Genomic DNA, 26,144 nt, shown 5'->3' on the forward strand with positions numbered 1-26,144 from the left:
ATTTATTTATTTTGGGTCACAAATATATTTGAGATTTTGACTTTTTATCCAGATTTGAGATAGGAAAATAATTTTGAACCTTAAAAAATATTTGTGAGATGGGAAAAACGGTTTTGGCCACAGCATGAGGTCCTGCTTTGCCATTTCCCTACACCCTGTGTAACCCTGTATGTCTGTACAGAAGGAATTCAGAATGCTACTGCATCAGGATATTAGAGAGACAAGGTCTCTGTAATACCCTAGGACCAAGAGAGCCATAACTATACTGCAGACTAAATCAGGACTGGGTTTTGCACTTGAACTCAGTGCTGAAGAGGGGTGAATCGGGTACTATGTGTTTAAGATTAATTATTAGTATCATTGTTTATTTTATTTACTATACACATTTATAATGGAACCATCACCATAGTGTCTGAGTGCCATTTCAGATATATGTGTCTTTAGAGTGTCACCTTAAGCCAAAAATTCCTGAAACCTTAATTTTTATTGCCAGAAGTAACCATAAATTGATAGCTCAGAAATGCTATAGGGATTGTAATTAACTAGTTACTATTTCACCTCCAAAAGAAGCAATGTTTCATGGACCTCACTTTTACTTATCTAGAATCAGTTGCTGTCAACATCTGCTGAAGTCAGTATAAAGATTTATAGACCTTAGAGGTAAATATTGACCAATGGGTAGGCTGGCTTAATGTTCACCTTGAAGGACAATAAATTGTGCTATTGATTGAAGCCAGATGTCAATATCTCTATTGTGGCAAACATTTTAATAAAATTATCTCCATAAAATATTCTCATTTTCAAGCTGGCCTGATTTCTGAGCTGGATAAAATAACGGGATAGCTTTGCTGCGGAATGGCAGCAATGAAGTGGTGGGGCCTTGTGACTCAGGTGTGGGGCTGGGAGCCAGGGCTCCGGGGTTCTATGCCCAACTCTGCTGCTGATACTGTGTGACCTGCAGCATGTCATTGTCACGCTCCGTGCCTCAGTTTCCCCCTTTGGAAAATGGGAACGATGTGACTGACCTGCTGGATGGGTAAAATTGACCGAATAAATTAACTGATGCTTGCAGAACACTTGAGATCTTTGGATTAAGAAGGGCTGTACTATTATTTATTGATATTGCTGTAGAGCCATGGGTCCCCAGCTGAGAACAGGGTCCTTTCATGCTAGCAGTGCACAGACGCAAAGTAAATCTAAACAGACAAAGTAGACTAAGGGAAAGGGAAAGAGATGCACAGAGCAGTGAAATGACTTACCCAAGGTCACACAGCTGGTTAGTGGATTTTTCTTCTCCTTTGGAAAGAGACAAGAAACCCCCATCGTACCGACCATTACGTTCTATATGTGTGTCTCTGTTGTGTCATAGGCACGCACAGTGCATTACAGGAGGAGATTTCAGGCCAGTGCGTACTCATAACACAATGAGTAGAGGCAGCATCAAGGTGAGGAGCGGGAATACTGGGCTAACACAAGAAGGGTAGAGCAGGAAAGCACTTAGGGGAACTTTTTATATTCGTGTTTTTGTCTTGTGCATGGAAGTTGGCCTGGTGATCAGATGAGATGCTGTGGACTCTAGTGTCTGCAGTGGGGAAAGAAGCGACTCTTGTACTTAACAGGGCCTTGGGAGCCACGCGGACGAAAGGCGCCGTAAGAATGGCGCTCGTGCGCTGCTGTGACTAGCATGGCATGAATCACAGCCAGGTTAGAGTCTTACGAGGGCTGTAGATGGAGAGGAAGGATTGGCTTATTGTTAAAATGCCGCGTTCGAGGTCCTGGTTCAATTCATGACTCTGCCACAGACTCCCTGTGTGACCTTGGCCAAGGCACTTAATCTCCCTGAGGCTCAGTTCCCCGTCGATTTAAAAGAAAAGGGGTAATAGTTCCTTCCTTCCACACTTTGTCTGGTCTATTCAGAATGTAAGCTATCTGGGATAGGGACAGTCTCTTCTTCTGTGTATATTCTGCATCTACCACAACAGGACCCTCATCTTGACTGTGGCCTCCAGCCACTAGTGTAATGCACACAAATAATAGAAGTCCAGATTCCCATGTGCAGAGCACATTCTCCCAGAGGTGCAGTGCTGACAGTGCCAGGAGACCTGGTGGAGCAGTCTGGAGTCGGAGGAAGTTTTTTAGTCGGCTCTTGAAGATACAGACTCGCAAGGCGGGTTGCACTGGGATGTCCTTCTTTTCGGTTCAGAGAAGCTTCTTTAATGGGCACACCACAATGTGCAGTCAGGAGAACTTGGAAGGCAAATCCCAGAGACCCGAACAGGACATTAAGCCAAGCGAGGATGGCACGTCATTAGTCTGGGGACATGTGTTCACATTCTTGTCGGTTATTATCGTGTTACAGCCTAGATGAAAACGATGGGTTGAGGGAAACAAGGAGAAGACGACTGTGGGAATAGGAAGAAAAGTGCTTTCTCTATATTGGCTTCACCTCCTGCTTGGTGGCCTGATTTCTGCAGCCACCAATCCAAGAGCAGATGCCCCCTTCCTTCCTTTGACCTTCACTCATTCCCTCTGTCCTAGACCCCATTTCCTTCCCCCCTCTTCCCACTGCCCATTCCAGGCTGCCAGCACAGAGGCTGTCCCATCTCCCCTCCCCCCGATCTCTGACAGACGAGCCAGGGTCCTTACAATGCAAGGCACCATCCGCTGGCTTGTAGATGGCAATCTCTCTAATGTACCCGCTGCTGCTTATCTCTGCCACACCAGGGGAGAGACAGCGCTCTGTTATTTATACCTTTCTGTTTCTGGCTCATCTGTGCCGTTCCTCTCATCTGTCTCCGGAGAGGACACGGGGACCTGCGTGACACACCGGGGCTATTCACAAGCTCTGCTGGGTTTCAGGAGCAGTGTGAATGGCACAGGCCTTGCAGGACTTGGCATCTAGCTCATCCCTTTTCCTGATCCTGGGTTGTTCCCTTCCCACAGCTCTTTTATTATTTCCTGTCCCAATTTCCCTTCTGCGCCCCTTTTTTGGCTCCTGATCCTCAGATCTGATCACTCAGTGTCGGATCCAGAGGAAGGAGAAAAGACGGCTTACAGTGGTTTCACCCTCAGTGTGAAATGGAGCAGCTTCAAGGCTGCTTTAACCTATGCTGCCGGCAGTGGTCCCCAGCGCCAGAATCGCCATGGCCCAGCATGCTCTGGCCATGCCCCCTTTTTCCCTGGGGGAGGAGCCAGGACTGGGGTGAGGATGTGGCTCATTATTTCTGGGCCGCTGCTGTTGTTTTAAGGGTGAATCTTCACGCTGGCACAAGGGGCCAGACCAACCTCCCTGTCATCTGACAGGTGCAGCGTGAGCGGCAGCAGGGCCTGGCAGTGCCCCCTGTGGATGAACCTTAGCCCTACCCTAGCGGGGCCATTCAGCTCCTGTGTTCTGCTAACTACTTTCCCTCCCGGCTACACCTGCCAGCAGAGAGGGCCAGTTGGTGCCAACGGTGGTGGAGTTTTGGGAGCTGGGTGCACACCCCATTGCAGGACAGGCTGAGACCCACCCAGCTCATTTCACCCGACCCACCAACCAGCTGATAGGTGGTGAGCACACATGGTCACTATTGACCTGGGCTGGACTTCATGTTACCTTTCTTGTCCTTGCCTCTCTCCTTCATCCTCCATCCTTCCCCAGCACCCTTATGACCTCTCGTTCCTGGTTCTCAGCACCAGAAATCTTTGAGCTAAGTTGCTGTGTAACTCTACTAACTACACCTGCAGAGAATGCAGCCCCTCGCGCCAAGCCCTGGGTGAGCAGGGAGGGGTGAGGTTGCAGACACACCTAATTCCCCATTCTTTGCAGTCCTCCTAGGAGTGACACCAGTGTTATGTTATATTTTACTGCGGTTAGAATCACAGAATCATAGAACTGGAAGGGACCTCGAGAGGTCATCGACTCCAGTCCCCTGCACTCAGGGCAGGACTAAGTATTATCGAGAGCATCCCTGACAGGTGTTTGTCCAACCTGCTCTTAAGAATCCTCAATGGTCTCTCTAGGCAATTTATTCCAGTGTTTAGCCACTCTGACAGTTAGGAAGTTTTTCCTAATGTCCAACCTAAACTGCCCTTGCTGCAATTTAAGTCCATTGCTTCTTGTCCTATCCTCAGAGGTTAAAGAGAACAATTTTTCTCCCTCCTCCTTGTAACAACCTTTTATGTACTTGAAAACTGTTAGCATGTCCCCTCTCAGTCTTCTCTTCTCCAGACTAAACAAACCCAGTTTTTTCAATCTTCCCTCATAGGTCATGTTTTCTAGACCTTTCATCATTTCTGTTGCTCTTCTCTGGACTTTCCCCAATTTGTCCACATCTTTCCTGAAATGTGGTGCCCAGAACTGGACACAATACTCAAGTTGAGGCCTAATCAGCGCGGAGTAGAGCGGCAGAATTATTCCTCGTGTCTTGCTTACAATACCCCTGCTAATTCAGCCCAGAATGAGGTTTGCTTTTTTTTTGCAACAGCGTTACACTGTTGACTCATATTTAGCTTGTGATCCACTATGACCACCCCCCCCCCCCCAGATCCCTTTCCGCAGGACTCCTTCCTAGGCTGTCATTTCCCATTTCGTATGGATCCAGTCCTGTCCTCTCCATGCATCTCTTTGTAGAGCACTTTCATATCACAGACTATTCCTTGGAAGCAAGGGCCTCACCCCTCTGTAGGGACTTCCTGGCTTAGGAGTTCTGGGTGCAACACACTCATCCCCACCACAGGCAGCCTTGCAGTGTAGATGGAACCAAGTCATGCTTTCCTGTGTCCCAGGACCATGCTGTTACCTTGGTCTGGGGACAGGGTTCAGCTGTGGTTGGGTTCCATCCACTCTATAAGACGGATCGGTGTTTTACTGTGTTGCACCCAGATCCCCCTCAAGGGTTGTTCCCTCAGTGCAGACAGGGCCTAGCAGGGTACAGGTGGGCAGGGTGAGTATATAAGGCTATATAAGGACGCAAGAGGAAAAGTGGCCTTTTGGTTAAGACGTCGGGCAAGGACACTGGAGAACCAGCTCTGCCACTCACTCATTGTGTCACCTTTGGCAGCTCACTTAATCTGTGCCTCAGCTCCCCTGTTTGTAAAATGGTGATAATGCTTCATAGCAGGAGAAATTCACTAGGTCTTAGAAACTAGGGTGATGAGCGCCATAAAGAAGCAATAAACAAGTGTGTGCTTGTGCGGTGAATGTACTTGGCATTTACCTAGCACTTTTCATCGCTAGACCTCAAAGCCATTTACAAGGGAGGTCAGTGTCATTAGACCTATTTTACAGATGGGAAAACTGAGGCACTGCAGCAATAAAGTGACTTGGTAGCAGAGCCAGGAACAAAATCGAGATCCCCTGATGGCCACTTTCATGGCCGATGCACAGGACCACTCTTCCCCTGGAGGGAAATATGCATGCATAACAGGGGGTGTGAGGGCGGGCACAGAAGTACCTCTCCGTGCGTGAATGGGGACGGAGGGCAGGAATGCACATTTCTATGTGCACAGGGCTCTGAAGACAGGAACAAGCTTTCTGCTGATTTACCTAGGTTCCTTGCTAATTGCTCTGCTGCAACCACTTGTGTTCTGCTTGGCTTCTCTGCCTGACAGCGTAAGTTATCATCCACTCTCTCAGAGGCAGTGCGTCGCTCGCCAGCTGCTGACTGTGCACCGCCGGCTTACAACACTCTCCCCCCTTCCAGAATGCACCGGGACAGACGCCGTTTCCTGCGGAGTCCCTCCGTGCAGGCCATTAGAGCTTGGAATGAAAGGACAGAACCGAAGACATGGATGCTTAGGTGACTTAGATACATACCCCAGGCACTGTGCAGTTATTTCACAGGCTGGCGGGACAGTGGGTTAGTGCTCCAGCTGTCCCTTTTCAGTCTCTAGGGTTCAGCTAAGTCCCTGGTCACTGGTGCAATGCGTTTGGTGGAGTCTCCTCCTAGCCGCTAGTGAATAATTGTGCACACATCACAAGAAAACACCGGGAGCCTGGCAGTGTTCAGGAAGGTGGGAGTAGGAGGGGTGGAGCTGCTAGCCAGAGGGGAAGTGCCTAGACTGAGCTGTGGGGAGGAGCCAGGAATGCTGCTGCAGGTTCGAGTTGTATGTTGGCCGTGTTGTTCAGCAGTTGTGCCCATCAGGACTGTGGTACGGCAGAGCAATGAGGTGCCCCAGTGCTGGCACAGTGGGGAGCACTGCAGGGCCACTTTCAGGTGCATTAACAGAGCTGCCCGAGACAACTAGGACTGGAATAGCAGGGGATGCTGCAGGGGAGAAGAGGGGTTCATTGGCAGAGCTGAGCGGGGAGGCTGGCCAAGCGTGGACCCCACTCCGTTCCTGAAACAAACAAGTGTTTCTTGTCTGTAGCTTTGAGGTGCTCCAGAACATTCAGCGGGCCATTTTCTTCCAAATGAATGAGTTACAAAGCTAATGGATGGTTCCCTGCATGCTGCTTCTGTCAGTGTCACCTCCCTCTACCGTGTGAAAACGATGAGCCCAAGGAAGGGAATCAACAGCGGCCTCCCATCTGGGAGCTTGCAGTCCCAGTGGCAATCCAGGGGTGATAATATGCCCCAAGACATGTCTAAATCTTTCAGAGGAGACAGACAGACAGACAGACGGATGTGTGAAATCTACACCCTTCCTGGCCTGATACAGATCAGTGACTAAAATCCAATAATGACTGAAAGTTACTCAGGTACTGTCGAGATGAGGGTTACACATAGAGATAGATAGCTGGGGGTGTACGGGGATGGATGGATAGATAGATAGATGTGGGGGGATGGATGGATAAATAGTACTTCTGAAGAGGCCTTTACTCAACTAATGAAATGTCGTCCCCTGGCACTATTGCCCTTACAACGTGAGAAACGATATAAGATATCTGACCAAACTTCAGAGCTCGCCTTGAGATTCTTTAGCACGCCCCAGGCCAGAAGGGGGCAGAAAGTGGCTCACTAGCCTAGTTAAAGCAAGAATTTTGTGTGCACTTAGCTGATGGATAGGGAATACATATTTCTTAACAGCTCAATTTTCTGGCCTATGTTATATCTTTATTGTTATTATTATTATTAATAATAATAATAGGTGCCAGCTGTGCCAGTTTTATGGCTCCCAAGGAGATCAGAGAGCTTAATATTAATTCCTGTAATATTTCAGCTCCTAACTGTGCTCAAGCGGAGCCATCTTTTAAAAGTTAACAAAGTTGATTCAACAAGGAAGAATGGAAGGACGTGAGGGAGCTCTCAAAGCTTCTACCAGGAACTGGCTATTTCAGATTAACAGACTGTCCTCCCTCCGATGGTACCGGGGAGTGAACTTCGGGAGAGGCAAGTGCTAGTTACGGAAGCTATAACGTGGGTATGCAGAGAACCTCACCTGCATACACTGCCCTGCCAATCAGCCTCACCCTGGACCCCCTCTGTGTATGAAATGAGAGGATGGACTCCATGGTCCATTCAATCCTAGGCCTTTCTGCTGGAATTGCCCGCAAATGTGTCCATTGTTTTGCTGGGTTTTGTGTCCACTAAGAACTGATGTGGGATACACTAACCCATTTCACACAGCCATCAGATGGGGAGGAGAATGTTTGAATAGCCCTATATCTTTCCTGTGAACCGGTCTTTCAAGCCCCTTCTCACTTGAAACGTTCACAGAGATGGTGCTCTAGATCGAAACACAACAGACCCGCTTCGCCACTGCATCACTCCAACTTGGCACTGCTGTAATGTCGCTGCAATCCAGGGAGTCACACTGGCATGGCAGTGGAATAGTGCCGCAGCAAAGCAGGCCCGAAGAGTGAAATTTACCCCTCTGCAGCAGGGCCAGCGTGAGACCTATGACTTAAGCCTCACTTAAGCTGCCAAAACAGGGCTTGAGCTGTGCTGAATCTTCACACGGGGTGATCTTCACCCAAAGACCGTACCAGTGCCACCTTTCACGCCAGCCGGCACCACTCTCCATGTAAATAATTGTCCTTTCCATCTCTAATGGCCCTGTGAGACCTGAGCAGCCGCAGTTTACATGAGCAGTCTGTTGCTTCCTACTGTCTGTGCTTACAGATTGTGTTTGCTTAACCCCAGCGCTGCTCCCCGGGTCCAGTCTGTTTGTTTCTCCATTCCTGGCAGTCACTAATGAATGAGATTTGTCCAGATATCAACAAGACGTCCCATTATAAATAGGCAAAAATGCAGAGGCCACAGAGCAGAGTGCGTTAGCAATTAGTCTCAATCTGTGCTTTTCTCTTTAGACAGATGCAGTGGCCGGTGTTACCCAGCAGGGGATGCTACAGCAAAGGATCTGTTAACCCCCATTTTATTTGGTCGCGGGCGGGGGGGGGAGGTGGAACATGGGAAATAAATTTTCAGCTCGGAAGTAGAATGTTGATTTATTTTGTACCACGCTCGTTTTAAATGGTCTCAGCTAGTTTCGGGTTTTACAGACTTTGTGGCTTGCGATTTTATTTCCTGCTTCTCTGTCCATCGAAACTTGCTCTACTTTTAAAAACCCGAAACCCAGTGACAACCTACCGTTCGGAAAGGCCTCCTGTGCTCTTGGGCCTTAAGGTGTTAAAAAAGGGAAACTGATGAATTATTATGGTTTAGGAGGTGACTGTACTTTTCCATGTATAGTGTTTTTTAAAGTCTGTTTACTGCCTAGTTGCAGTGCCAGCAATGAATTACCCATGGTATTGTGCGGGGAAGGTGAACTTTAAACCAAAGCTTAAGTTCTGTATATTTAAAAAGATAAACAAAAAAAAGGGGGGGACCTAATGGCCTGGATACCTCCTGCCGTGCACCTTGTCGTGTCCTTTACACACAGTGACTGTGTAGTGGTGCCAACTCAGAAAGGCGCTGTTTTGAACTCACTCGGCACAGGTGCTGCTGGCTGATGGAGGGGCAGGGTGGAGGGAATGGGTCCCCATGTGCACAGAAATGATCACAGGATTTTTTTCTCTCCTTCATGAAAACCAGTAGCGGGGTTGGATTGAATTGCTTCTCCGCTGTGTTGGGGACCCAAGTACACCAGCATGGCGCTAGTCCATGAGAAACTGACCGTAAACAGGAAGAGAAACTGACCCTTCTAGGTTAATTGTTTTAAGCGGAATAAAGATCAAACAGAAAGAACATAGGTGTTGGAAAGCAAATTAGATTTCTCAAATGCCTTAATAATTCCCAGTGTTGTTAGTATTATGAGTAACTAATGGTAGATAGATGGATGAGATGAGATGCAGTGTGGTCTAATGGACAGATGGCTGGACTGGGACTCAGGAAACTTGGGATCTCTTCCTGGCTGTGTGACCTTGTCTGTGCCTCCCATCCCCCTCCTACCCTTTCTTTCTCTTGTCTGTTTGGATTGTAAGCTTTTGGGGGCATGGACACTCTCTCTTTCTTTCTCTCTCTCTCACTATGTGTATAGTTTATGGAGGAGATGGTATGATGGGATAATATGGTTTTGGCAATTAATTGATCTTTAAATATTCATGGTAAAGAGGCCCAATGGCCTGTGATGGGATGTTAGATAGGGTGGGATCTGAGTTACTGCAGAGAATTCTTTGATTCTCTCAGATACCCAGAGAATTCTGGGGTATCTGGCTGGTGAATCTTGCCCGTATGCTCAGGGTTCAGCTGAACGCCATATTTGGGGTCGGGAAGGAATTTTCCTCCAGGGCAGACTGGAAGAGGCCCTGGAGGTTTTTCGCTTTCCTCTGTAGCATGGGGCCCGGGTCACTTGCTGAGGATTCTCTACTCCTTGAAGTCTTTAATCCACGATTTGAGGATTTCAATAGCTCAGACATAGGTGAGAGGTTTATTGCAGGAGTGGGTGGGTGAGATTCTGTGGTCGGCGTTGTGCAGGAGGTCAGACTAGATGATCATAATGGTCCCTTCTGACCTTAATATCTATGAACTTATGTGTACGTACAGCATCTAGCACAATGGAACCTTGATCTCGGTTAAGCTTCTAGAAGCTACAATAATACTAATTAATAGTAGCTAGATACTTGAAGCTGGATCCTGCAGTCTCCAAAAGGGCAAAAGCAAGTGCTGAAATACAGTGCAAGACCAGTATTTCAGTACTCTGCTGTATTACTGGCCCACCTTTGCAGGCTCTAGACGTCCAAATTGTTTGGATAAGAATCAGATCTTGTGTGTACCCATCCAAAGTGACTTGGATTCCCGTGCCCTCTGTGGTTCATCCCTCTGTAGGTTTATCACATGCACTTATCTCCGACTTCTGCACTATCAAAGCATAAAGGGAAGGACTTGGGAGCCTTTATCTCTGATATTTCCCTCGCTTTTGTGGGTGGAAGGCTGACCCTCACCATTAATTTTTAACAAAGTCTGTTGCATGCAGGAAACACACTGGAGCTTACTTATAATGGGCTCAAACCACACGCTAGCACTGTGGCTCCCTGCACTCTAATGGCTAATTCTTTTGGCATGAGATCCAATAAGGTGCATGCTCACTAAGCTACTTCTGTGCACTCAGAGAAAGGTCTTTTGTTAATTAGAAAGTGGTTCATTATCTTTGCTTTGCAGAAACTGGAGTGAAATTTGCTCACGGGAGTATCTGAAGGCCACTGGCTGTGTCCTTACTTTATCAGCAGGCAGCGCTGTGCTACTGAGAAGCCAGTTCTAGGTCAGCCATAAAAGGGAGGACCTTTTTGCAGCACGCTTTACTGTACAACCCGTGGAATATAAAAGTGTGATTTTTGTGTCTCCAAAGGATATTGATTTTGGGGTAACGCCTTCACATCTTGCCCTTCAGTTGTGCTAGGTACTGATGAACTCAGCAGTTTTAGCCGTAAACCGGTCCGGTGGGGATTCCAGATTTGGACTTCGGAAGCATGTGGCTGTTAACAATTCATCACAGTGCGGAGGAGCCTGAGATGATGTAACGATGCAGTGGTTCACCCCCTTTCTAAGGTCTGGAGTGCGGCGTGAGCTGCAAACAGTGCACTTTAGGGCTGGTTTGTGACTGGTGTGTGCATTCTGGTTATAGTAGACACACACGTGTGTGTGTGGCGGGGCGGGGAGTGAGGGGAGGAATTCAGGGACACAGAATGTAGATGGAAATCAAAGGAGTGGCCATGTGTCAATTTCACTGCCTGCAAACCCATGTCACAGAAACACATGGCTGCAAATTGGCTTTTTAAATAATATTATGGACAGAGGCAGCACATATGGGTGTGACCCTGTCAGTGTCTGCGTGTGTTCATTCTGTGTATATGTGTGTGTGTACACGCGCATAAAGGAGGCAAATCCTGCACCCTCCACTGGGGCAGGGGAAGAGGATGGAGGCTTGCACAACTGATTAAGAGAGCTTTAAACTAGGAATTTGGGGGAGATGGTTGGGAGACATCCAGGTAATCTCCACGCCAGATTTTAACATTGAGAGGGAAGAAAATGAAGTAAGAAAGGATACAGCCGGGGGTAGGAGAATGGACATAAGGAGGAAGGGCAGTGTGGATACCAGCCTAATAGGTCATACTGGCGGTAGAGTGTCCGTGCCTAATTGGGTGAAGAAAGTGAGTGAGGCCAAACAGCAAAAATTAAGATGTTTGTACACCAATGCGAGGAGCCTAGGTAACAAAATGGAGGAACTAGAGCTACTGGTGCAGGAAGTGAAACCAGGTATTATGGGGTTAACAGAAACATGGTGGAATAGTAGTCACGACTGGAGTACGGGTATTGAAGGGTATGTGCTGTTTAGGAAAGACAGAAATAAAGGCAAAGGTGGTGGAGTAGCATTGTCTATCAATGATGAGGTAGACTGTCAAGAAATAAGAAGTGATGGAATGGATAAGACAGAGTCTGTCTGGGCAAAAATCACATTGGGGAAGAAAGCCATTAGAGCCTCCCCTGGGATAGTGCTTGGGGTGTGCTATAGTCTGCCGGGATCTAATCTGGATATGGATAGAGACCCCTTTAATGTTTTTAATGAAGTCAATACTAATGGGAACTGCGTGATCATGGGAGACTTTAACTTTCCAGATATAGACTGGAGGACGAGTGCTAGTAATAATAATAGGGCTCAGATTTTCCAGGATGCGATAGCTGATGGATTCCTTCACCAAGCAGTTGCTGAACAAACAAGAGGGGATGCCATTTTAGATTTGGTTTTGGTGAGTAGTGAGGACCTCAGAGAAGAAATGGTTGTAGGGGACAATCTTGGCTTGAGTGATCATGAGCTAATTCAGTTCAAACTGAATGGAAGGACAAACAAAAATAAATCTGCAACTAGGGTTTTTCAAAAGGGCTGACTTTCAAAAATTAAGGAAATTGGTTAGGGAAGTGGATTGGACTGAAGCACTTATGGATCTAAAGGTGGAGGAGGCCTGGGATTACTTCAAGTCAAAGTTGCAGAAGCTATCGGAAGCATGCATCCCAAGAAAGGAGACAAAATTCATAGGCAGGAGTTGTAGACCAACTGAATGAGCAAGCATCTCAGAGAGGTGATGAAGAAAAAGCAGAAAGCATACAGGGAATGGAAGATGGGAGGGATCAGCAAGGAAAGCTACCTTATTGAGGTCAGAACATATAGAGATAAAGTGAGAAAGGCTAAAAGTCATGTAGAGTTGAACCTTGCAAAGGGAATTAAAACCAATAGTAAAAAGTTTTATAGCCATATAAATAAGAAGAAAAAAAGGAAAGAAGAGGTGGGACCGCTAAACACTGAGGATGGAGTGGAGGTTAAGGATAATCTAGGCATGGCCCAATATCTAAACAAATACTTTGCCTCAGTCTTTAATGAGGCTAATGAGCGTAGGGATAATGGTAGCATCAGAAATGGGAATGAGGATATGGAGGCAGATATTACCATATCCGAGGGAGACGCCAAAGTCGAACAGCTTAATGGGACTAAATCGGCGGGCCCAGATAATCTTCATCCAAGAATATTAAAGGAACTGGCACATGAAATTGCAAGCCCATTAGCAAGAATTTTTAATGAATCTGTAAACTCAGGGGTTGTACCGTATGACTGGAGAATTGCTAACATAGTTCCTGTTTTTAAGAAAGGAAAAAAAAATGATCCGGGTAACTATAGGCCTGTTCGTTTGACATCTGTAGTATGCAAGGTCTTGGAAAAAAATTTGAAGGAGAAAGTAGTTAAGGATATTGAGGTCAATGGTAATTGGGACAAAATACAACATGGTTTTACAAAAGGTAGATCGTGCCAAACCAACCTGATCTCCTTCTTTGAGAAAGTAACAGATTTTTTAGACAAAGGAAACGCAGTGGATCTAATTTACCTTGATTTTAATCAGGCGTTTGATATGGTGCCACATGGGGAATTATTAGTTAAATTGGAAAAGATGGGGATCAATAGGAAAATTGAAAGGTGGATAAGGAACTGGTTAAAGGGGAGACTACAGCGGGTCATACTGAAAGGTGAACTGTGAGGCTGGAGGGAGGTTACCAGTGGAGTTCCTCAGGAATCGGTTTTGGGACCAATCTTATTTAATCTTTTTATTACTGACCTCGGCACAAAAAGTGGGAGTGTGCTAATAAAGTTTGCGGATGACACAAAGCTGGGAGGTATTGCCAATTCAGAGAAGGACCGGGATATCATACAGGAGGATCTGGATGACCTTGTAAACTGGAGTAATAGTAATAGGATGAAATTTAATAGTGAGAAATGTAAGGTCATGCATTTAGGGATTAATAACAAGAATTTTAGTTATAAGCTGGGGACGCATCAATTAGAAGTAACAGAGGAGGAGAAGGACCTCGGAGTATTGGTTGACCACAGGATGACTATGAGCCGCCAATGTGATATGTCCGTGAAAAAAGCTAATGCGGTCTTGGGATGCATCAGGCGAGGTATTTCCAGTAGAGATAAGGAGGTGTTAGTACCGTTATACAAGGCACTGGTGAGACCTCGTCTGGAATACTGCGTGCAGTTCTGGTCTCCCATGTTTAAGAAGGATGAATTCAAACTGGAACAGATACAGAGAAGGGCTACTAGGATGATCCGAGGAATGGAAAATCGGTCTTATGAAAGGAGACTCAAGGAGCTTGGCTTGTTTAGCCTAACCAAAAGAAGGCTAAGGGGAGATATGATTGCTCTCTATAAATATATCAGAGGGATAAATACCAGGGAGGGAGAGGAACTATTTAAGCTCAGTACCAATGTGGACACAAGAACAAATGGATATAAACTGGCCATCGGGAAGTTTAGACTTAAAATTAGATGAAGGTTTCTAACCATCAGAGGAGTGAAGTTCTGGAACAGCCTTCCAAGGGAAGCAGTGGGGGCAAAAGACCTATCTGGCTTCAAGATTAAGCTCGATAAGTTTATGGAGGAGATGGTTTGATGGGATAACGTGATTTTGGCAATTAATTGATCTTTGACTATTAGTGGTAAATAGAGCCAATGGCCTGTGATGGGATGTTGGATGGGGTGGGATCTGAGTTACTACAAAGAATTCTTTCCTGGGTATCTGGCTGGTGAGTCTTGGCCACGTGCTCAGGGTTCAGGTGATCACCGTATTTGGGGTCAGGAAGGAATTTTCCTCCAGGGCAGATTGGAAGAGGTCCTGGGAGTTTTTCACCTTCCCCTGCAGCGTGGGGCACGGGTCACTTGCTGGAGGATTCTCTGCACTTTGAAGTCTTTAAACCACGATTTGAGGACTTCAATAGCTCAGACATAGGTGAGAGGTTTATTGCAGGAGTGGGTGGGTGAGATTCTGTGGCCTGCAGGAGGTCAGACTAGATGATCATAATGGTCCCTTAAAGTCTATGAGTCTATGAGGATGAGGGCCATCTGGCTGTGGAATTCGTATGTTTCTGCTGTACAAGAGGGGAAACGTTATAGGGATGGGATTCTTGCGTAGGGCAGAGCTCAGCTCTGTGAGTCTCCATGAGGGGTGCCTTTGGGTAAGGCGTGAGGCTGGAGGATGTACTGCTATGCAGATCCTATGGCCACTCACCATGGAGCAGCTGTGCTTACCTGCCAGGGAGGAGGATTCCTCTCCACTTAAGACTCACAGTTCCCGGTCCCCAGGCGAGTCACAGGTGCTGGAGAGATTGCCATGGGCCATGTTTAGCCACACAGCGAGTGTTCCACAAAATGCACATACGCATGAAAACATATGAGCACATCTGCAAACCTGTGCTAATGTGCAGTGTGTGTATACTCGTGTACATGTTTGCATACTCATCTGTGCAGTGAACACATGCATATCTTAGAACGTGTGTGTGCATCAATATCTATGCAGGTGTGTGGGTATATTTTGGTGCCTTATTCTATAGTGATCAGGACATGATAAATAGACAGACAGACAGATAGATACCCTATTGAGCAATGCTGCCAGTCTACATGATGATATTCACTGCTCAGATGCTGCAGTGATGGGTTCTCGTACGGTTGCCTACAGGAGGCGGACAGCTGTGGAGGGGGTGTATCTGAGCATGCAGTGTGCATATTTTCCATATTCACACAAGTAACCATGCGTGAGATGTGACCAGCCACCCACCTCGAGCCATAACTTATTTGGATGGCAAACCCCCGCACACACCATCATTAAGGTGCTTCTCGGAGCTGTATCGCCCTGGGCGAGAGGAGAGGCAGGAGAGCTGCAGGACTCGGTGTCCTCTCATCTCCCCAGATCCAGCAGCCAAGTGCCCCGTCTCCCTGGGGGACCTGTGAGCACTCCCCTCACCGCTGGCACTCAATCCCAGAAACAGCTGTCCGGAGCTAATTTATTTCCTAATGCGTCGGCAATGTTAATTTATAAATTACACTGGTAATTCGAGCTATTATTAATTTCAGATGGTGTAGGGCAGGCCTAATTAAAATATGACACCAATTGCCACACATATGTACCAAGGACTACCGTTTAAAATTAATAGGAATATTAAGTGTGACACTGGTCTCAGAGATGCTTTGCACAGTAATTATAGCAGCCCGGCTGCAGGAGATCTGATAAAGGCGATAGCGAGATTTCAAAGAAATAAATACAAAAATCCCACTCTCTCCCTGTTCCGGGGCTATTATGGAAAGCTGCTGCTGCTTTTTTTTTTCCTTCTTCTTCTTCTTCTTTCAAGGTCAAACACACTTTTTCATTTGAAACAGGGCACAGGAATGGCACCACGGGACGCATAGATTTAATAACCTGAATATTTTTTTTAATACGAGTTACTTATGAACATCGGGTAGGGGCACAGCCAGTACCAAGAACCAGCTGGCCCCCTCTGTGCTGCAGCCCCAGCTTGCTGGTGAAGACGCTTTGGAGAGGTTTGGCACATGGCTGGGAGACCTCCGAGGACCACTGCAGGAGGTGGTGATGGTGGTGGTTCAGTAGATGATGCTCTTCGGCCGGCCCTGAGCCAATTCAACAGCGGGGTGTTTGAGGGTGGCTGAGTGAAAGGGGCTGTGGTTGGTGGTTATCGCATGACCAGTGTCACACCCTTCCATCAAGGGGCAGAGTTGGCTCTTCATTCCTGGCCCATAAACATGCCGGAGAGCCTGTCTGTGACAGCTGTCAATGCCCAGGTGTGAGGCATGTATTTTTTTTTTTGCATGAACAACAGCTCTTTGTCCTCAGAATATGATATTCCATTTCCAGTCCATAATTTGAAAAGATGGTTCTGCTCCTCCTGATGCTTAGCTTTTGTCTGTTGGCCACCCTGCTAGTTCGCTCTAGACTACTGGGGGTCCTTTTCCAAAGCCTCTTTGGTTTCCATCTGTGTCACTGTTGAAACTGGGAGCTCGTGCAGCATGCTAATGGAGTCGGTGCCCTGATCCCCTTCCCCCAACTTGCTGATGCTGGGGATATCTGCCCAGCGCCGGGTGTCAGCCAACACCGGAAGTCACCCTGGACAACATCTGATCTCTGCCGGGTAGTGCCGGAGGTGCCTCAACATACACTGCCGTCTCTTTGGAGCGCTGGGAAGGAGCTTTGCCATGATTGCCTGGGGGGGTTTCTGATCTGATTGCACTATTACTGGGTGGCCAAACATGCACTATGATGGAATCGCTCCACCCCAAATACCTCAGCCAGAAGCTCTTTTTCTATTTGGGCGTACCGCTGTTCAGCCTCTGACAAGGCCGTGATGGGGTGTATCAGCCCCACACTGGTATAGCAGGGGTTAACCCTTCTCTCTTAGCCGAGGAGACCACACACCACCCCCCCGGCTCTGCTGGGCATGCTCCAGCTGGGAGCAGGACATAAAAGCCAGCAGAACAGCTCAGTCTGGGCCGACCGCTGGCGGGGAAGGAGGGGTGTCGCCAGCTCCTGAGGGAGGAATGCCTGCACTCCAAGACGCAGAGGCCAGCCAGTTGGAGACGGACCCCGACACACCGGCATGGGACGTCATGGAGAGGGGAAAGACTTGGAGAATCCCAGAGAGGGAGGACTCCAGAGACTTGGGTAGGAAGTGACCCGGGGAGGTTTTGCGGGGAAACCGGACCAAGGTCGGTGTGTTTCAGTTGGACCCCCGCCAAGCTGGTGGCGGGCAAACCCACCTCCGATAGGGCCCTGGGTTGGGACCCGGTGGAGAGGGTGGGCCTGGATCCCCCTATCCTGGCCGCTACGCACCCTGGGGTGATGGCCCCGCTCGCCACTTGTATTGACTCTGGCCATTGGGCCGCACTGCCCTGACAGCAAGGGCTGTGGTATTGATTTTGGCTGATAGGCTGCACTGCCCTGCTATCAAGGGCCGCATCAAGGACTGAGGCCCCTGGGCCGTGCAGCCCCAAGACCCGGGGCTCCCCTTCAAACTTGATCGCGGGGTGCTGAGGCACCTCTCCCCTGCCCCCACGGGGTGATGGGGTGTATCAGCCCCGCAACAGGGGCTCTGCTGGCATAAGCGACAAAAGAGGAGCATCACCTTTCTCCGATGCATCACCCTGGAGTCTCAGTGGTTCTCCTGGCTGGTAGTACTTCAGGACAGGGGCATCTGTTATAATTTGTTTCACAGTGTCAAATGCTTGCAGTTGGGGACCTGCCCAGTCCCATTCAGCATCCTGCCTTGTGAGCTGATGCTGCAGTGTGGACAGAACTTGGTCAGAAAATTTATCATGCATATGAAGTGCTGTATCGATTTCATAGCCACTAGAGCTGGCATGTTTTCTGACTGCCTTCAGCTTTTTGGGATCTGTTTTCAGTCCCTCTGCTGTGAGCAAATGTCCAATATATGTCACCTCATGTTGTCTGAGTTGCATTTTTTCTCAGTTGAGTTTTAAGTTCTTGTCCCTGCATCACTGTAGAAAAACTTGTTGTTTTCTGCAGTGGTCCCAGTCAGCTCCTGAATCACTGCTCCCTTCACCTACAGTAAGGATATCATCTGCAATTACTTTCACCACAGGCAGTCCTTCCAGCGCTTGGGCGAATTTTCTCTGCAACACCTTTGGTGTTGGGCTTATGCCCGTCAGCATGCGCAGCCATCTGTGGCAACCAAATGGCATTGTAAACATTGTCAGCATACCGGACTCTTTATCCAGGCTCATGTGCCAAAACCCATTCCTCACATCACAGAACACAAAGATTCTGGCTTTGGGAGGTTGTGGGCAGTGAATAGTGGCATCTTTTCAATACTCAGTTGAGTGGCTTTGGGTCTAGGCAGATGCCTAATTTGCCTGATAACTTCTTTACCACCACTGTGCTGCTTACCCAAGCTGTGCTGGCCTCTACAGGTGCTAAGATACCCCTGCTCTGCAGGCTTTCAGGCTCCCTGTGTACTGGATTACATAGTGCCACTGTAATTTTCCTTCATGGTAAGCACACCGAATCCACAGCAGGGTCTAGTTCTAGTTGCAGCTTTCCTGCAAGGCCTTTGAAAATATCCCCATGTGCTTCTTAAATGGTCTCCATTGTCCATGGGTCTCCCTCTTTTGCATTGCAGCTGAACCTGATCGGATCCATCGCTTGCATGGCCATATTTCCCAAGAGGGATCTGTGGTGCTTACCTTCTGCCACCACAAAGTTGAGCTGGAAACAACTGTTATATTTTGGATCAGTTGTTATAAGGTCACATTTTCCTATGGGCTGCATTGTGCTCTTTGTACATTTTTGCTTGCATCTGCTGTTTGTAAAGCATGCGTTTGAGTCCAATTCACCCCAACAAATCAAATAATCATAAAAATGTAGGACAGGATGGGACCTCAATAGGTCCTCTAGTTCAGTCCTCTGCACTGAGGCAGGACTAAGTATTATCTAGACCATCCTGACAGGTGTTTGTCTAACCTGCTCTTAAAAACGTCTAATGACAGAGATTCTACAACCTCCCTAGGTAATTTGTTCCGGTGCTTAACAACCCTTATAGTTAAGAAGCTTTTCCTCATGTCTAACCTAAATCTCCCTTCCTGCAATTTAAGCCCATTACTTCTTGTCCTTTCCTCAGTGGATAAGGAGAAGAATTTATCACCCTGCTCTTTGTAACAACTTTTTACCTTCTTGAAGACTGTTATCATGGCCTCCCTCAGTCTTCTCTTCTCCAGAGTAAACAAACCCAATTTTTTCAATCTTTCTTCGTAGGTCATGTTTTCTAGACCTTTCATCATTTTTGTCACTCTTCTCTGGACTTTCTCCAATTTGTCCACATCTTTCCTGAAATGTGGGGCTCAGAACTGGACACAATACTTCAGCTGAGGCCTAATCAGCATGGAGTAGAGCGGAAGAATTACTTCTCGTGTCTTGCTTACAATACCCCTGCTAATACATCACAGAACAATATTTGCTTCTTTTTTTTTTGGCAACAGTATTACATGCTTGGCTTATATGTGGTTTGTGACCCACTATAACCCCCAGATCTTTTTCTGCAGTTCTCCTTCCTAGGCAATGGTTTCCCATTTTGTGATTGTTCAATTGATTATTCCTTCCTAAGTGGAGTACTTTGCATTTGTCCTTATTGAATTCCATCCTATTTATTTCAGACCATTTCTCTAGTTTGTCAAGCTCCAATTCTAATCCTGTCCTCCAAAGTTCTTGCAACCCCTCCCATCTTGTTATCATCTGCAGACTTTATAAGTGTTCTCTCTATGCCATTATCCAAATCATATATGAAGATATTGAATAGAACTGGACCCAGAACAGATCCTGGTGGGGTCCTACTCGATATGTCCTTCCAGCTTGTCTGTGAACCATTGATAATTACTCTCTGAGTATGGGTTTCCAATCAGCTTCCCAATGATTTTTCAGTCACGTTGCAGGAGGCCCTGCTATCCAGCTGAAATCGTGCAGGGTGTTTCCCTGTTCACATCATTGCTTACACAGAGGTTGATATGGTCTCTTGTTGCCTTCCTGTCCCAGTAGCCTGAACCTGGGATGCTCTTGGACCCAAAGAGAGAGTCATGACGTCACCACCACTGTCTGATGTGCTGTCTCGCTCTTGTACCTGTCTGAATGCATCTTTTTGAGACCTTCTGCTCTTCGGCACACTGCTAAAATGGTCCAACTTGCCACGTTCCTTGCAATGCTGTATTAGCGCAGGGCACTTCTTTATCCGCTCCTGCTGTCTCCCACTGTGGATACATCTCGTTACGGGTACAGACCCCTGGCCACCGGCTCTCCTTGGCTGTTGTCTCACTGCATGAACCATTGGGCACGTTGTGCCTGCTCGGCTTTTCACCCTCTGGCTTGGTCTCTAGTGAAAAATCTGGGTTGCTCCTCAGTTTCATTCTGCTTTGGGGAAAAATGGCTCTCCAGAGGACTGCTGTGAAGCTTGGGACCGTGGTGAGCGTCAGAGTGCTGCAGACCTCTCTGCCTTGTTCCCCAATAAGGCAAAGTAAAAGTTTTACTTTCCCGCTGTTGTCGTCCCCCTGCATGGCCAGGCCTGTGTACAGCTCAAACTCCGTCTACTGGGTCCATCGCGGAGCAAGGTTTCTGCTGGCAAAATCCAGGGCTCTGGGGGGCTTCAGCCCAAGCTCCATGGCCCACACTGCCAGCTGCTGGTCTGCAGAGAACTCACAGCTCCCACACCGCCCCCGTGGTTCTCTGTCAAAGCAGGAAGGTGAGCACAGGTTTAGCTGAAGTGGAACTTATTAAATTCTGGGCACTGCTGTGTCCCTGTGTTGCTTACAGCCTAACTCCCTGCATTCCTTGTTTTTCTGGTGTCCCGGTTACTGCAGGGAATGTGGGCCCTCTGACTCCAGTTCCACTGACCATGATACCCAGCTGTGGTGCGCTTGGCATGCTAGCAGGGACTGTATCAAAACGAAGCCCTCCAGAGAGCACAGCCCATAAATGTGTGGCTAAATCTTCAGCAGAACTCAGCCCATTTGGTACTGTTTGGAGCCCTGAGCTCATTGGAAAATCTGGCCCTGGTTGTCTATAAAGATACGTCAGCCCTTCCCCCTAAACTAGGGGAAAGTCAGGCCTGGAGTCCTGGGACAAATTCCAACATGGGTGATCGCAATCTTCTTGCCTTCGCTCCAACCATCAGAGTCCAATTGTGCGGGGTGTCCTGCACTTCCTCTCGTAAAGCCGGGAGCTGTTTTGCTCGTAGCATGAAGCAGTTGCTACATTTCACACCAGAGGGGGTAGCATTTCTGTGCTGGATGAACTGATAACTGAGTGTGTGTTGTGATCCTTCAGGATGGGAAGGTGCTTTCCAATGGTCAGATCGTATTAATACCCAGCTGATGGTAAAAGGTCCTGGACAAGGGGAATTTCTTGGCTCAGGGTCCTTCTGATATTGGTGTTTAGTTATGGAGATTCAAGCCTGGCGTTTAGACCAAATTGGAATGATCTTTATGGTTTGATGAGGCAGCCTGTTAGCTGAACCAAAGGGATAGCTTGTTATCCACTGCTCCCCCTGTATAGATCCAACACGAAGAATCCCATGTTCAGTGTGTGCCCGAGTCCTCTCGGAGGGTGAACTCTTTAGGATCACAGTCCAGGGGCCTTGCTAGAGAATCGACCATGTCCGTAGGGCCTGATAAATGAATTTCCCCTCTTGACCCAGAAGGGAATGTTTCCACACTGCGGGCTCCAAACCAATGCTACCAGGGTGGAAGTGGGTCTTCTGCACATGGGCCGCCATGGGACCCTGCTAAACCTGGCTCTACAATTTCTTATTACTCCGTGGCTGGACAGTAGCACTTGAGTTTCTCTCTTGCATCAGACAGAGAAAGGGGTGAAGAGGAGGGTTGGGGAGAAGGGGCCCATGTTATGAGCTGTGTCAGGAAACCCCACTGGCACTGGAGGTAGGTAGAGCGGCTGAAGGGCCCCCCACCCCCCCCCGCCTTTCAACACGCATAACTGTTAACCCAGGTGTGGCGCTGCTCCCTAGCCCGTGTTCTCCTTCTCTTTCCGGCCCCTGCAGCTGTGGGTTTCGTGAGCGAAGACGAGTACCTGGAGATCACGGGGATCACCAAGGAGCAATCTGGCGAGTACGAGTGTAGCGCATCCAACGACGTGGCAGCTCCCGTCGTCCGGAGAGTGAAAGTCACCGTGAACTGTAAGTAAACTTGGGTGCCAGCTCTTGGCTGCAGCACAGAGGGGACGCCGGGGGCAGGCGGTTAGCAAAGACAGGGTGGCGGGCAAAGAAAGGAGAGCACCCCTCAATGCGATGGGGAGGGGAGGAGACCATTGTCCCCTCACGCTCGGGCTGTATCGCTGCCAAAAGAGAAGGTGCATGGTCTGGGTTTGTGCAGAGGACTCGATGTGTCTGCAAGTGGTTCGGGCTGGGAAGGGCTGTGGGGGAGCTGGGTGTGTCTGTTGGGGAGGGCTGCGTGTATCCTTGCAGGAGAGTGGGGGTGTTTGTGCAGGGGGCTGGGAGAGGGGAGGGCTGGGCTGGGGGCACCCTTTCAGGGAACGGGGGGTATCTGTGCAGGAGGGGAGGGCTGGGCCGAGCTGGGTGTCTCCTTGCAGGGGGCTGGGGGCATACGCAGAGTGGGTAGTTCTACCCATTCGTTTGGTTTTTGAATTCCGTTTTTTCCCACTCCCCCACCTCCCTGGCTCTCTGTGTGCATGGGGCTTTCACAGCCCATGGTGAGATGCTGTGCTGATAACCTCTGGGGAGAAGTGAAGAGGGAAATGAGCAGCAAGTGGGAATTTATAAACAAATAATGAGCAGAATGCTGCTGCTAAGAGAGTGAGTGAAGAAAACTCATCCCTCCTGGCACCCTACTCCTCTGCACACACACACACACACACACAGAGTGCATGCACTCAGACACACACGGGCACAGACCCACGGGGGCATGCACTTCCACATACACACACTGTGGTACACACAGGAGCACCTGTGCTCAAAAAGCATACACGTCGGTGCATGCGTTCACACACATATGCTCAAATACCTGTGCATGAGCTCACACTCATGCAAAAACATGTGCATGCATTCATGCTCATGCACAAATGTGCATGTGCGCTCATACATGTACAAACACGTGTGCACGGGCTCACACACATGCACAGACAAACGTGTGCATGCACTCATGCTCATGCACAATGAGTGTGCGAGCACTCACTCATGCACAGATAAACGTATACATGCACTCACGCTCATGCACAAACGTGCATGAGCTCACACACGTGCACAGACCAACACGTGTGCATGCGCTCACCAGCATGGACATACGCACTCTCACGCAGGCTCTTGCATGCACACACAAAGTCACATGCACTCACACCAAAGGAACAAAACTGTTAGGAGTGGAGAAAGCCAGAGGCTCCAATAAGCATGTGGTGCTGGTGAACTGGGGCAGACAGACAGAAGGGCCCACGCTGGTTAGAGACACAGAACGAGGTTTGGGGTCATTCCCTTCCCATCTGCCTGAGTGCTGGGTGTGAAGTTCCTTGCTGACCTGTAGAACAGCACTTGAGTGGCAGGAACTGGGCACCGGCTTGGGGAACAGGCCTCGTGTTGGCGAGGGGAGGGCGGCTGGCACAGGGACCTTCTGCCGCAAGCTGATTCATTTGGCTCAGCCCACGAGGTAGGGAAGAAAGAGAGGCTTGCGGAGTGAAGGCAGAAAAGAAGGGTTTTCTGAGGCCCCGGGGAGAAACCCACACGCCCTCATGTCCCCGCAGACCCGCCGTACATCTCGGACGCCAAGAGCACCGGGGTGCCCGTGGGGCAGAAGGGCATTCTTCAGTGCGAAGCCTCCGCCGTCCCCGCCGCAGAATTCCAGTGGTACAAAGACGACAAAAGGTAGGTGAATCCGACGGGGTTTGGGGGTGGAGGGAGATTGAAAGACCTTGCAGGTGGCATCCGCCCCAGCAGAAAAACTATCTACCTCCGTTCCCAGGGGATTTACCTGCATCGTCTCCTGGGCTGGCTGCCCTTTGCACTCCACTCACCTTGCACAAAGCAGGAGTGGTTAAGCCTTCACGTGAACTGCAGAGCCTGTTAGCACCGGAAAAGGGGGGTCAGCGACCTGATTTCACCCTGTCTTTGTGACCGCTAGGCTCTCACTACAGGAGAGAGGAGAGGGGGTGGAGGTGGGGAATAGACCACGCCCTGGTAGTGCTGTTGTAAGAGGCACCAGCATTCTGCTGCGATTCCACCCCACCTCCCCCCGGGGCAAAAAGAGCCATAAAACCAGCATGTCAAGGAAGGCGCAGGGAAAGCATCTGGCCTCTCCATCCAGTGCATCCAGGTGCAGTTTCCAGGCAGGGGAAACAATAATTAAATATTGAGCATCTCTCGGTCCTGGGTGTTTTAATTAAATGATGAGGAGAACAGAGGAAGCCAGATTGCCAAGCCATTTACTCTCCCCAAATCTTGTTCAGCCCTTTAAAAAGAAGCTTTTGCAGAGATAGAGAGGCCAGCGCTCCTGGGAGCAAAGGGAAAAAGACCAGCAGCTAATGAGAGATGGGCCCAAGGTGGAGTGTTTAGATCCAGATGCAAACTTGCCCGTAATTCAGAGGCTGGTGGCGTTCAGATCCAGCTGACTCAGCCCTGTATAAACACAGGAGCCAGCCAGATCCAAAATCTGATCTGGATTCTGAGCCAGATTTCCCCCCAACTTGGGTAGGGTTCGAATCTGGATTTTTGTATTGGGCCCAACTCGGCACTAATAACCTGATCTGAACAGGTGCTGAGCACATGCAGTACCCATCCATTCCAACAGGACCTGCAGTTGTTTGACACGTCTTAAAATCAGGCCATGAATTTATATTTAATTCAACTCTTTCTCCACAATATAGAGTATCTGAACTCCTAGGCTAGTTTTCCTGCCTGGGAATGGATCTTCTGGGCATTTGTTTTCAAAGTGGCCTCAATCTGCACTCTAAAGTCGGTTACCTTGAATTCAGATGTGCATGCCCCATGCTGCATGTGTAAATGGCATTTGTGGGCCGAAAGGGGGCAGCGTGATCCAGTGGTTACAGAAGTGGGCTGAGAGTCAGTTAACCTAGCTTCAGTTCCTGACTGCCAATGTCCCCTTGGATGACCTTGCGGCAAACCATTATGGTCTTTGTGCCTCCTTTTCTCCATCTGTGCAATGGGAGCAAAAGTAATTCCTCTCCTTGGTGAAGATTGCGTGGCTCCTTGCCTGAAAGTGCCGAGAATATTACTGGAAGCACAAATCCAGGCTTTGGGGGTATGTGAAAATGCAGCGGCTTTAAGACTAAAGATGCTCCCGGTCCAGTTCCTTTGAAATGGCAGACGAAATGTAAGGCCCTTATCATGCTAGAATGAGGCCCCAATGGGAAGTGAAGAAGGATAATCTGGTGACGAGGGTGCTAGCCTGAGATTTGTGAGACTCGCGTTCGGTTCCCAGCGATGCCACTTTTCTGTGGGACCTTGGACAAGTCACTTAACCTCTCTGTGTTTTGCTTCCCCCTCTGTGAAATGTGGATCACAGCATTGTCCGACTTTATGGGGGTGTGGTGGAGATAAACACATTAAAACAGCTTGTGTGACGCTCAGATCCTAGGATAATCTATCAGCATAAGATTAGATAGATCTCTCTTTATGTGGGCCCTACACCAACTGTGAGGGTTGTTTCATATGTTAAGCACATCCTAGGAATGGAGAAATGGGTTTTAAATACTAATTGGAGGATATTTTGCCATCAGGCTATGCATTTTTCAGAAGCAGGCCATATTGCACTGACCTTTAAACCACTAATATGAATAACATTCATATTCATATTGAAGCCAAATGCTATTGAGAGTTGTCAGATGAGACCCAAAGCAAGCTGGGGTGGTGGTAATGAAGAGCCGGCACCCACTGGGAGGAATTAGCTAGTAAAAAAAGACCAGAGTG

General features: G+C 48.5%; 1 protein-coding gene across 6 annotated transcripts in view; it reads left to right on the forward strand.

The window, feature by feature from the left end:
• The window catches only part of NTM (neurotrimin), a 671,163-nt gene that overhangs the window by 620,175 nt on the left and 24,844 nt on the right, over positions 1–26,144 (forward strand). For all 6 annotated transcript variants that reach the window (XM_074936558.1, XM_074936557.1, XM_074936559.1 and 3 more), the window contains exons 5-6: positions 22,254–22,388; positions 23,963–24,083. In XM_074936558.1, coding sequence (XP_074792659.1) covers positions 22,254–22,388; positions 23,963–24,083 — 256 coding nt within the window. The remainder of the gene's footprint in view (positions 1–22,253; positions 22,389–23,962; positions 24,084–26,144) is intronic.

This window comes from Natator depressus, chromosome 22 (assembly GCF_965152275.1).
Source record: "Natator depressus isolate rNatDep1 chromosome 22, rNatDep2.hap1, whole genome shotgun sequence".
In the NCBI taxonomy this organism is placed as follows: domain Eukaryota; kingdom Metazoa; phylum Chordata; order Testudines; family Cheloniidae; genus Natator; species Natator depressus.